The 13,549-nt window shown below is 44.3% G+C and overlaps 1 protein-coding gene across 1 annotated transcript; it reads left to right on the top strand.

Moving 5' to 3' along the window:
* The first annotated feature begins 5,188 nt into the window (after window positions 1-5,188).
* Window positions 5,189-13,140, top strand: antkmt (adenine nucleotide translocase lysine methyltransferase). Its single transcript, XM_070856766.1, is given in 5 exon segments — window positions 5,189-5,347; window positions 6,369-6,473; window positions 9,056-9,196; window positions 11,132-11,182; window positions 12,946-13,140. Coding segments are annotated over 5 exon segments (651 nt in total).
* The last annotated feature ends 409 nt before the right edge of the window (window positions 13,141-13,549 follow it).

Raw genomic sequence — 13,549 nt, 5'->3', positions numbered from 1 at the left:
AACCCTAAAACACAGAGTAATAATCCAGAGCCATGGTACCCGGAGTAATAATCCAGAGTTTAAAGAAAAATCTGGAAATAAAAAGCTGGATTCAGTGACCATGAAGTTGAATTGTTGTCAAAGCCCAACTGGTTTATTAATGTCCTTTAGAAAAAGAAATCTGCTGCCCTTACCTGGTCTGGAAGATATGTGACTCCAGTCCCACCCCATTGTAACGTACCCTCTGAGTGACCTAGCAAATCATCACATTCTACCGGGCAACCGTGAATCATCTTCGGTACTGATAACCCTGATATCGCTGCCATCCATTGCTGCTAAAAGGGTAACTGATCCCCGATGTTCACTTCTTCCTTACCCACTTTAATTCAGGCTACATCCGTCGTATCACCACCTTCTCTGGGAAACTGGGGCTCACTTGCCAGTGATGCCCACATTCTGAGAATGAATGGGAAAAAAATGCCCCAATTGTAAACAGAGTAGAGGGGCTGTCACCTGTCAGACCAGTTGGTTATCTGTCCAGCTACAAACTTCCCTCACCTTTGGGCGGGTGGAGAGAGACAGAACATGCAGACCAGAGTGCGCTTTTGCAGATGCAACATTTCTTGGAGATTGACATGGTTTTAGTAAACCGCTGGAGAGTGATTATTGAGCCTGTGATCGCGCTCTCTGTCCTGTAACATGTCCAGCCAAAGTGCTCTGTATATAATGGAGTTAGTGAGATGATGATTGCATGAACAGTCTTTGTTGGCTGACAGTTAGCTACATTCTCACCCTCTATCAGCACAAAATTAAATCTAAAAGTTCACTTCAAAAGCAACTCGATGGAGTTTCTCCTTACCCATTTGCCCACATTCATTTTGGGACATTCCTTGCTATTTTTCCATCCAACTGGGTTCCCACAATGTGGCACTATCATGCCACCATGGCAATCTTTAATGTCAATTAGATCACATCTAAAACCAGTATTTAATCACACATGTTCGTGGTGCAGATTACTTTGTATTACAGCAGTGACTGCACTCCAAAAGTACTTCATTGGCTGTAAAGTGCTTTGAGACGTCCAGTGGTTGTGAAAGGCGCTATATAAATGAAAGTCTTTCTTTTACCTCAGTAGGCACCAGGGAATACCCTCGGATCCAAAACATTGGCGTATTTAATTCTCTCTTTACATATTCACGCCAGCCTCTCCTATCTCCATTTGTATAGGTCCTTCGCTTTAATACAAGGGTATTGTGCCCCAAGTAGAGTGCATCACCCCCTTTACAGCCAGCAGTAAATGCTTACTTTCAATACTTTGCAGTTAAGCTTGATGTGTAGAGACTTAATTTACTTGATTAAAGCTTTTGTATACAAGATGACCACAAGCTGTTGAACAATAACTTTGAGTTTGTTTTACAAATTTAGCAGGAATGAGACTGTTGCTAAAAATAATTTTATAAAATGAAGCCAGATTGAATAAGTGTGCTTGTGTCTCTGATGGATCAAAGGGTTAAGACAGTGTGTAGATCAAATGTACAGACCAGGAAGGTCTCAGGTTTAATTCTTGACCTGTACTGAATTAGGTGGCTAATTGAACATCATTGAAACATGCAGAATCTAGTACTACATATCTGGACAGAAGGTCACGGTAGGATCAGGCTCACCTGTGACACTCCTCATGGTGGAATAGCCTGCCAAGACTTATGGTCACAAACAAATACGAGCAAGTTGGCTGAGGTACTGGTGGTGACCAACACCAGTAGAATTAGATTCCAGGAAGAAATCAATGTCTCCAGAAAGGGGAGGGGAAAATGGACAAAAACAGGAAAGAAACAAACTGTCCTTTCTGTCTATGGTTCGGAGTTTCCCTTTATCTGAAGCTCTAATTATATGGGGCTAGAACCTCCTCTTCTGTGCTTATCACCCAAAAATGGGTGTTATTTCCGGCGTGGGCTGTAAAAAAGGGTTTTCAGATCGCCGGCTTCTCGCCCATTCTGAAAACACCTAGTTTACATTTTTGAAAATGGGCGTTACCGTGAGCGATATCAAATGGGCGGTAGTGTTACATTTTTTTGACCTTCTGCCATAAAGTGTGGCCGTCCTTAGCAACGATTCCCGTGATTCTGGAGGTCAAGGGTCACCGTGACATGCGCAGAAGAGGAGACAGAGAGAGAGGGAGCTCAGAGGAACTGAAGGCGTGTGTGGGTGTGGTGTGGCTGCTTTGGGAGGAAGGAGGGAGACTTCAGAGCTTCACAACAAGTAGGCAAACAAAAAGTAGCTGTTACCAGCCACATATTTGACTGAATTTGGCCTATAATGGAGGGAAGAGGAGGAGGCATCACAGCACGCTGTGGACACTGATGCTGGAGAAAGCAGTGAGGTGAGAGAGGAGCACATGGGAGGCCGCAAAAGAGCCAGGAGGTTCTCGGACGAGGCAAATGTCTCCCTCCTGCAGGGATGATTTGACACAGGGAGGGTGTGGGAAGCCCACCCCAAAGACTTACCAGAAGATATGGACTGAGATAGCAGAGGTGGTCTCGTCAGCGACCAACGAGGTGCGTGAGGGCAACCAATGCCGCAAACAATGGAACAACCTTGTGGAATCCACAAGAGTAAGTATTACATTGATTTACATGTACTTTTGTATTTATATAATTTGATTTGTAACAGTCATGAGTGACTATCAGCAGATGTGAGATCTTGCATTTTACCGGGAATATTTTATTCAAAGCCTGCAGTCACGGTGTACATCTTTAGGTAAAGAATGATAATAATCATGATGACATCTGTCGGTTATATATTGTATCAGTCTCTGTGATAGTACCTAGCAATGATATCACGCAATGATCTTATGCCATGTCGTCCTGTCACCTTTTACAGAAGAAGCTAGCGACTATGAGGTCCGTGCAGAGGCGAACGGGTAGGGGGCCACCAGTCCCCAGCGACATCACAGAGATGGAGGAGCGAGTGCTAGAACTCGTGAGGAAGTACACCTGGACAGCCACGGATGCATCTGCAGACCCTGAAGTGATGCCACGTGAGTAAAACTTACACCATTGCGTGATGTAAAGTCAATAGATGCCACACCACTCATATCCAAACAATCATATGTGATAGCTGAATTCTAAAAGTGTCATAGAAATAATGCTGGCCGAATGAAAATCATTGCAATGCACAATGTGTTGACGGTCATGAAATGTGATGTCGATGATTTTGAGAGCGGTGGTGCTTTTATCGTGCATATATGCTGTGTGTAGCGCTGGACTCACCTTGTCACCCTAGCACCCCTGTCTCCTCTAATAATCTAATTTGTGTCTTGCAGCTCAGACAACAGCGCAGCCCCAGGCAAGGCCACAGAGGCCAGAAGGTGGGGATGTGGGGCAGGAGTCGGCGGACAATCCTACTATGTCTGGTGCTGAGGAGCTCCGATTGTCGCTCGTCAATCCGCTGGGTCTGTTTTCGACGGATTAGAGCGCGGACTTCGAAGAACCTGCATCGTCACGCTCCAGAACCCATTCCAACCCAGTGGTTCTCCGGTGATTCCCGCCTCCACTCTGGAGGTGCAGGCCCCAAGCACCTCTCCACAGGGCACCCAATTTGTTCCCAGGATGGAGCAGACCCCGCGGAGGCCTAGTGGACGCGGCAGGTCTGTTCCACAAGCGTGACATGACAGTGGAGAGATGGTACAGTTGTCCAGGAGGACTGTAGACATTGGTGACTAGCTCATCGAAGCATTGGGGGGCATATCCCGACACCTGGCCACCATGACCAAGTACATTTCGCGCATGACGGAATCCCTGGATGCGATAGCCAGGAACACTGCTGCCACAGGCCTCCCAGTGGTCCCTGAGTGCGGCACTCCACCCCTAGGTTCCGCACCACCACTGCGAACGACAGATGAGAGCAAGAACCAAGATCCTGCTTCTGCATTAGCGAATGTTGTACCCTCGGCACCCCTTGTTCCCGCCTTCATCCCCCCCAGTGAGGCACCACCTGAGGAGCTCCTCAACCAGGCGCTGTAGAGCGAGGAGGGGAAGGGGTAGAGGTGGGGAGAAGGAGAGGGGGGAAGGAAAGTGAAGTGCATGTGCGCAGGTGATGGCTGTGTTATATCTCCATCTGGGTGTATGCAATTTGTTGCAATGTTTGGGGGCCGGGGATCACGTTCCTGCTTTGCCTTTGTATTCTGTGTTGGTGGAAAAAGTAGGTGTGGGCGGGGGTTGGGTGTTACTGGCTGTGATACTTATGATTTCAGACCAATGTTGGTATTAAACTTTTGTTATTGAACATAAGCTTGCTGTGCATTGTCTCAGATAGCTGGACCGTTACACACTGGTGATTCCTTAGCATGAAAGGGTTAAATACAACTTAACATCAATCAACATAAGCTTTAACTGGCACCAAGATGATGGGCACCATTGATGTCTGAGCTGCACACACACAGCAGTGTGTCAGCGTTGTCACTCACATCAGCGCTCTTTCAGGCAAATCTTTCCAATATCAGCTCCTCACGTAAGAGTGGGATTTAACAAATGCCGGCCACACCGCTGGTGTTCGTTCCAGTTAGTTCCACTTTTTGTCGGCGGTTTTTTGAGCGAGCGATATTCTGGGCGATATGTGTGCGAGGTGGTGAAATTGAAGAGAGGCGATCTCCACGGCCACTAGTTTGGGTAAATATACTCTTTACGACAAAAAACAGTGGGTGGGCGTTAATATTGAATCTCGGCGTTAATTCCATGCGGAAAGTAATGCTGGCCGATATTACGGGCATTGAATTCGCCCATTCTGCTGATTCCGCCCAAAAAAGTGGGCGGGCGGTGATATTTTTTATCGGCGATAAGGCCATTGGGAAAATAACGCTCGGCGATAAGTCTCCTAAAAAAGCCCGTCAGTTTCCATTTTGTACCAGAATGGGCGATATATGTGCGTTATACGTCATTTCAGCGCTAAAATGGGTGTTAAGTGGGCATTAAACATGCAAAAAAAATGGAGGTTCTAGCCCTTGGAACCTGTAGGCATGGGACTAACCACAACTGCTCTTTCAAGGAACCAGCACATGCACAGTGGGCCGAGTGACCTCCTTCTATGCTATAAGTTTCTATAATTCTAACCTTGCCACTATGCCGCTCAACCCCTGCTCTTCTGTTTGAGACTTGTATCACTACATACACAAAACTATACATGTCCAACCCATTTTGTTCTTTTTTTAGGAATGGATCAGGATGACAATGAAGGGGAAGCTGAGCTCAGGAAGCGGTCAATTGGCGGCTGGGGTTTACTGCAGATCACTGGGTGCACAGGATTAACTGCATATATCGTATGGGCAGGGATACTGATGCCTAGTTTCAGGAGGGTCCCTCTAAGGTTACAGGTAGGAGAAGCACATCTTACTATAAATTGCTTTCTGTGTAAAAACCTATCAGTTCACTAATGTCCTTTAGGGAAACAAACCTGCCGTCCTTACCCAGTCTGCCCTACATGTGACTCCAGTTCCACAGCAATGTGGTTGGCTCTTAACTGCCATCTCAGTTGTACCAAGCCGCTATGATAAAGTTAGCACTGTGGGAGTACCTTCATCAGACAGCAACGGTTCAGGAAGGCGGCTCAACGCCACCTTCTCAAGAGCAATTAGGGATGGACAATAAATGCTGGCCTTGCGCACACATCCCGTGAATACATTTTTAAAAACTAGTACCATCAGCTTGAGGATAAAGTATATTCATGTCAATTGCCTCAATCATCCTAACCATCTGTACTAAGTTCTTTCCATTGAGTAGATCCCTCGTTCAGTTTCTCGTAGCAATCATGAACTGAGAATGTTGTTCCCAAATCTGACATCTTTTGTGCCAGTAAACAGGACACTTCTGAAGGAGAATTCAATATGATTGCTCCTTTAAAGCTTAAGGAAGACTACAGGTTTTACCTGATCTTCAGTTCCTGGACTTAAAACTAAACTTTAGTCAAAAACTTGTTACCATCATTTAGCACTCCATTATGGTCCGTGAACAGACAAAGATAGTGGACAGGGAAAGAAATTGAGCCTGTCCCACACGGTCATGTTGCATCATAACCTCCCACACTCTCCACACACCAGCAGCCACGTGATCTCCGGGGAGAGGCAAAAACCAGATTTTAAAAAACCAAAAGCCAATTCAGGGAAAAGGGATTTTCTGGGAATGTGTTCCCAATCAGGTGACCACGAGTCACTCTTAGCTCAGCAAGTGGTGGCTGTCATGCTGCACTTACTGAACAGGTGAATTTTTAGCTGAATCAGAAAAATTTGAAAAAGTGTCTGGTCTTCAGAAGAATTTTTACGTGGGTGAACTGCAGATTGTGTGTTTTTCGGTTCGCAAAACTGAGCACAATAAAGAGGTGTGATTATCTTTAACCAGGTACCGTACATGCCTGCAAGCCGCAAGCAGGTGCAGAATGTGATGACCTTACTGAAAGACCGGTCTGGCAAGTTGGTGGACTTGGGATCAGGTGATGGCAGAATTGTATGTAATCTTTAATCCAGATTTTACAGACACGTCTATGAACAACTGTTATGGCTCAACTTGGCTTTCAGTACATATTTAACACTAATAGCATTATAAAAACTACCATTTAAAAAAAAAACCTGAATTAGCCCGATCCCCAGAGCTCGGTGGCATGATTACCCTCGTTTTGTGAAAGCTATTTAACTGCCTTGTTTGTTTAATTTTTTTTAAATAGAAATTTTTGTCATTATTTCTTCACAATCTTATCAACCTGCACCTTAGCTTCTGACTCTCTCCTGCACCTCTGAACTGCCCTTGAGGTGCAGGAGAGAGACTGGACTAATTTTCATCCGCTCTGCCCTCCTTGTGTGAAAGCTGGTTGCTGAGCCAGTTTAAGAATTCTTCTGGCTCCCGGGCACCATGAACATTTGGGGCTCGTCTGCAGCGCCTCCTCCCCCCCCTCCCCCCCCCCCCACCATGATACATTAAAGCAATGGTGAGTGTGGGTATTTATATTGTAATGAAGCTGCTGACTCTGCCTCGCTCCTTTCTGACAGTATTTTTAAAAAGCTAGGATATCTTGATCCAGTGTTGTATGTAGTTTTTCTGTGTTATGTTGAGTTTTACCGAGGGCCCTATGTTTGGCTCGGGCCCTGGGTGTAGGCCCGCACACTTATCCGCACATGGTGGCTTGCTTCCACATGGTGCCTACCCACAGTGGCATGGCTGAGAGTACCGTGTGAGTCACAGTGCAGGGGATTGTGGGCATGAGTCCATGTCCCAGTGCACCCGTTAAAATTTCTCTTCCTGTCAGCTCCCCATGTATACAGCAAAAAAATACTCTTTGTTCCTGAAGCCATGCATGATTCGCCAGTTCAGACAGATGGAAGGAGATCTGACCTATTCCTAGGACATTACCATTACTTATTGTAGTGTATTTGTTTCCTGGGTTCTTTGCTTAAGAATTCATAGCAATACATATGCTAATAACCCAATTAGTTCTTAATATCAAAGGTTCAACAATCATACTACACATTACCAGGCTCACAACCAGCCTCATCGTGGATCCCCCAAACCCAACTTGCTGGGCTTTTTTGAGTCTTGTGAACGTCACGTGACTGGTTAAGCCACTCCCAACTCAACAACTATTTTGTAAAACCATAAATCAAATGCCCCCTTATTAATAGGGGGCACTAAAACCGATAAATAAACCAATTAACTTCTTGACATAACTTAAATCAAATTAAAATTTGGTTGCCGGGGGTGATGAGGCACTCCAGTCCCTCCGGTGCCCACCTCTCGCGGAAGGCCACAAGTGTACCAGTGGACACCGTGTGCTCCATCTCCAGGGACACCCTGGCTCGGATGTAACTGCGGAAGAGAGGCAGGCAGTCGGGCTGAACGACCCCCTCGACCGCCCACTGCCTGGACCGGTTGATGGGTACCTTGGCCATGCCCAGGAGGAGGCCTTCCATAAGAACATAAGAATTAGGAACAGGAGTAGGCCATCTAGCCCCTCGAGCCTGCTCCGCCATTCAAAAAGATCATGGCTGATCTGGCTGTGGACTCAGCTCCCCTTACCCGCCCGCTCTCCATACCCTTTAATTCCCTTATTGGTTAAAAATTTATCTATCTGTGATTTGAATATATTCAATGAGCTAGCCTCAACTGCTTCCCTGGGCAGAGAATTCCACAGATTCACAACCCTCTGGGAGAAGAAATTCCTTCTCAACTCGGTTTTAAATTGGCTCCCCTGTATTTTGAGGCTGTTCCCCCTAGTTCTAGTCTCCCCGACCAGTGGAAACAACCTCTCTGCCTCTATCTTGTCTATCCCTTTCATTATTTTAAATGTTTCTATAAGATCACCCCTCATCCTTCTGAACTCCAACGAGTAAAGACCCAGTCTACTCAATCTATCATCATAAGGTAACCCCCTCATTTCCGGAATCAGCCTAGTGAATCGTCTCTGTACTCCCTCCAAAGCAAGTATATCCTTCCTTAAGGTGACCAAAACTGCACGCAGTACTCCAGGTGCGGCCTCACCAATACCCTGTAAAGTTGCAGCAGGACCTCCCTGCTTTTGTACTCCATCCCTTCCGACCTGCCCGCTCCCCTCCGCACAGGGTGCCCAAAGATCAGGAACGTGGGACTAAAGTGCAACCAGAATTTGAGGAGCAGCCCCTTCAAATATTGGATAATATAAATTTGATCACTTGGAGCAAGTTGCATCTGAGGCCTGAAAACAGCCTCCTTAGATGTTTCATTCTATCTTTCCCCTTCCTCACCGAGAGGACAGACCAGTCAACTGCTTCCCTGTTGTAGTGATACAAGGGTTAAGCGTAAGGATGGGGAGGAGGCTCGTGTGGAGAATAAACAGTGGCATAGACCAATTGGGCCGAATGACCTGTTTCTGTGATGTAAATTCTATGTAATATGCAAGAAAAAATGGTTGCAATTGTTAAGTTTTGGATTGAATCAAACACTTCTTTCTTGTTGTAGAATTACCACCATCCAGATGACGTTTTTTCAACGTCAAGCGATCCGTTATAACTAAGCGTTTCATTGCGACATTAATTAGCAGGATCCGTTTTACTCCGCAGGTTTTAGAAGCCAGTAAACGTGGCTTCCATCCAGCAGTGGGCTATGAACTGAACCCATGGCTCATCAGGCTGTCAAAGTTCTACGCTTGGAGAGCAGGCTGTCATAAGAAGGTTTCATACATGAAACAAGATTTGTGGAAGGTAGAAATATATTCATTTTAATGTATGAGGGAGGTAGGGCTTCATCATTTGATATTAATGGGTATTTTCCACAAGCTTTCTCAGTCTTAGATATAATTTTCAAAAGATACATATTTATTTAAAATCGCATTTATATGCTCATTTTCTTTGGCAGTCAAATTCCAATAAAATTCTATAAGTGTCTATATGATTGGCACAAACCAGTAACTGACCATTATTTCCTAGCCTGGGAGATGTGGAATATAGCAGTATCTGGTCCGTTTCTGTTCAGTTTTCTGAAGGGCCTTCACATTTGTTCAAGAAATGGAACAGATTTCATAGAGAGGGATGCGTCAGGGGACTACTTTCTCTTTAAAAGACCAGCAATTTATAAGTAACCTACTTAGAATAGAATAGTACAGCACAGAAGGAGTCCATTCGGCCCATCACATCTGCACCGGCTCTTTTGAAGAGCTATCCAGTTGATCGTTTCCCATATCCCTGCAATCATTGAATAGAATCATAGAATGGTTACAGCACAGAAGGAGACCATTTGGCCCATCGAGATTGTGCTGGCTCTCTGCAAGGGCACTTCAGCTAGTACCACTCCTCTGCCCTTTTCCCGTAGCCCCGCAATTTCTTTTTCCTTCAGATACTTATCCTATTCCTGTTTGAAAGCCACGATTGAATCTGCCTCCACAACCCTTTTAGGCAGTGAATTCCAGATCATAACCACTTGCTGCATAAAATACATAAAATCCTTCAAATATTTATCCAATTCCCTTTTGAAGACCATAAGAATTAGGAGCAGGAGCAGGCCATGTGGCCCCTCGAGCCAGCTCCGCCATTCAATAAGATCATAGCTGATCTTCGACCTCAACTCCACTTTCCCACCCGATCTCCATATCCCCTGATTTACCCGAGAGTCCAAAATCCTATCCATCTCAGCCTTGAATATACTTGATCTGATTGTTCCACATAATAGGAGGTCATAACATAGTGCAAGTGCTTTCCCAGGGTATAATGTTGAAATGTTCCTTTGAGAAAAGTTTGGTCTGAAACTGTATATAAAGCATGTAGACCAGGTGAAAATTGCTGCTTGAAAATTATTGCCTAGAATTTGGAACTTTTGACAAAGTTGGTTCATTACAGGTAAAACAAGGAGCAGCTCAGTGACACAGAGGATTAATGCTCCAGTGTACCACAACAGAATCAGGCACAGATTCATGTTCACAACTCCTGCAAATCATGGTGCCAATCTCAGATAAGCAGTCAGGAGAGTGCATGGTGTGGAGCAAGTAAATCGTGTTACAAGTCCAACAACTTGTATTTACAGAGCGCCTTTAACATAGTAAAATGTCCCAGGGTGCTTCATGAGAACGCTTCAGGCCAGTGTTGTACACATGCTAGTGTTCTTTTGTCAATTAATATCTCCTGCCTTTCACCCTATCACAGATCTTCGTTTTTGTTCTTTCCTCCCCATCCCCCTCCTTTCCCTGCCTCTGTACTTGCTTAAAACCTGTTACATCTCCAACTTTTTCCAGTTCTGATGAAGCATCATTTACCTGAAAGGTTAACTCGGTTTCGCTCCCCACAGATGCTGCCTGACCTGCTGAATATTTCCAGCATTTTTTGTTTTTATTTCAGATTTCCAGCATTGGCAGTATTTTGCTTTTGTGCTAGTGTCCGGTCATCTAGCAGCATTGGCAAGGGCCTGGAACAGGACGTTTTCTCCAGCTTCTTAGCTGGGAAATATTTCTGGGATGAGGGGGACTTGAGAGATGGGAACATTATAGGCAAAGCATGGACTATCAGAAACCAAAGTCTCAGGTTCAGACTTGTTGTATGTACTCTTACAAAAATCTGTGCATACATATTGTGTAAACAAATGTGATACTCAGAAGCAGACTGGTGAAATATTGATGTAAATGAATTTCTTTCTTATCATTATTTTAGGTTGATTTGTCAGACTGTTCCAATGTCACAGTTTTCCTGGCTCCCAGTGTGGTAGTGATAGGTGATCTTTTTCTTTCTCTCTCTCACACACACACACATCTGTCTCTTACATGCAAACACCTGGCTTATTACTGTGTTCTCAGTATTTCTAGAATCATTGCTGTCTCGTTCCTTCCAATCTCTAAATATACGTCTGTTATATTTTTAGGCTTTATACAATGGATATTTCTTCAGGTTCAGAGTCACTGGTTATTCCCTAAGCGGACCTCATGTCCCTTACGATCCAGAGTGTAACTTTACCTGTCCAATATCTAGGTAAATGTAGTGAAACCCAAGGTTTGAACAGAGAATCCTCGTCACTGCACTCTGGCTTACTGGCATATGTCACATGCCACCACAAACTGCTCGTCTTTGGTAAACAGAAGAATTACATTCCATCAGATACTATAAACCATTAAGATAAATTTATTGAACATTACACAGTTTAACGAACCAGTATTGAACACCAACAGTAGATTTACAGTAAATACTGCCTGCGCTATTCCCCTTGGAATCAATGAGAATACCACCCCTGCCCTCTCAAAATAAGACTGACCTTTGAAACAAGGTCGCTTACTTTTTACAGAACTAATCACTAGCATGGAGATCTTGCACGAGGCTTGTATCCTGACGTCAGGCTGACTGACTGATCAAATAGAAGCCCATAATCGGAAGCCGCTGGCTACAGAGCCGTCTGTTAAAGGGAATAGAAAGAATAATGGCTCTGCCTTTCTCACAGACATCACTCCTGCCTTCACCTCAGGTATGGCTGTTGATACTTTGTTAACTGTTGATTGTTTATTAACAAAAGATCCTCAGGATGTCCATCACGTAGAGTGTTTGAATTGAATGGAATGGCTTTGCTCATTAGTCTGTGCCAATAACCTGTTAGAAGGGTCCCATCCAAGTACAAGGCGAGTAGTCAAACCACAGCTGCCTGTAACTATGCATGTCTTTGGCCTGTGTGAATATCAACTGGCCCGTAACACACATTCTGTGCACCTTGAAAAATCAGCTCACAGTGGCTAACCTAAACTCTAGGTGCACTTTGGCCCGCAGGAATGAATTCAATAAATAATACAGAGACAAAAATGCTTTGTCGTGTACCCCCATTGTATTGAAATCGGGATCCATTCCACACTGTCTGCTACTCTAAATCATTCTTTCCCAGGAGCTCAGAACGGTGACATGCCAACCTCCTTCAGCCCTCCCTCCCTCCTCAAACCTGCAGGTATTCAAAATCAATGTTTGGCATCGCCTGGTTAGTACTTTGTAAACAAACTCATCTTCTGTGCGCCTCAGCATTGGTGGGTTCTTGTACTGTAGGACTTGGCCCTTCACCTTAATAAAATTAGTTACGGTGAAAGCGCAACACAGCGAGAATTGGTAATGGTAAAAGTATACGCGTAATGCTATCTACAGCTATTAGTACAAACAGATTTAGTCACTCAGAAGTGAACTGTAATAATTGCAGATTCATAATTTGTTGCTAAAATGTTTGTGTTCCTATGGTGGTCCTTCATGGGATAAAAATTCTCAATAATATCTCCCATCATTATCTGCTTAACCTTCTAAATTGAGTGGTTTTGTGGCGAGGCACAGAAGTGATGTAATTCAGGGTGTGGAATGGGTCACTGCAATTCCCACCACACTCCTTCCCCTTCCATATAGTTTGGCATGCACAATGGATGCAAGAGATATCATCATAGTGAGTTATTTAACGTTACCATGATTTAGTTGGTGAAAGAGATTAAAGCACATCTCTTTCTGTGCAGCTTTCTTTACTAGAAGCCAAGCTGTTATCTGAACTTCTGGAAGATGCCTGGATCGTTGCTGGTTGATTCCCTTTCCCGAGCTGGAAACCGTGCTGCGTGGTTGGGGAGGGGATGGATAGAGCCTGGCGTTACAGTGCCAAAAGACAACGACAAGAACATGAATCCCAAATCACACAGGAAGGAACAGCAGTATAACAGTAGCTGCCAACTGTTAACTGCAGATATGTAATTTGAAGAGAAGACAGTTAAATTATTTGTTTTTTTTAGCTGCAAACCACAAATTGAAGATATTTTCAGAAACTACAGCAGGCTTTTTAAATACATATATAGATATATATATATAGATTCCTCTAAAAACTAAGAAAATACCAATTTTTTCTTTTTAATTAACATTAATGCTACAAAATGTGCAATTTTCAGAATGGGATTTGGTTACCTTGTTAATTAGAGTAGGCAGGTAGTCTCCTATCTTTCATTGAATTTCACACCTTGACACAGCATAAGAAGTTTTAGATTGAGTTTTTCAGGCAGGTCGAACTTTCAAAAGTTGTGGAATCCCACCGGCGAGTTGTGTTTGTGCATTGTTATCGTGCTAGGAAATAGA

The sequence above is a fragment of the Pristiophorus japonicus genome, chromosome 15 (assembly GCF_044704955.1).
Source record: "Pristiophorus japonicus isolate sPriJap1 chromosome 15, sPriJap1.hap1, whole genome shotgun sequence".
Lineage (NCBI taxonomy): Eukaryota > Metazoa > Chordata > Chondrichthyes > Pristiophoridae > Pristiophorus > Pristiophorus japonicus.
This window is presented reverse-complemented; position numbering and strand designations above follow the sequence as displayed.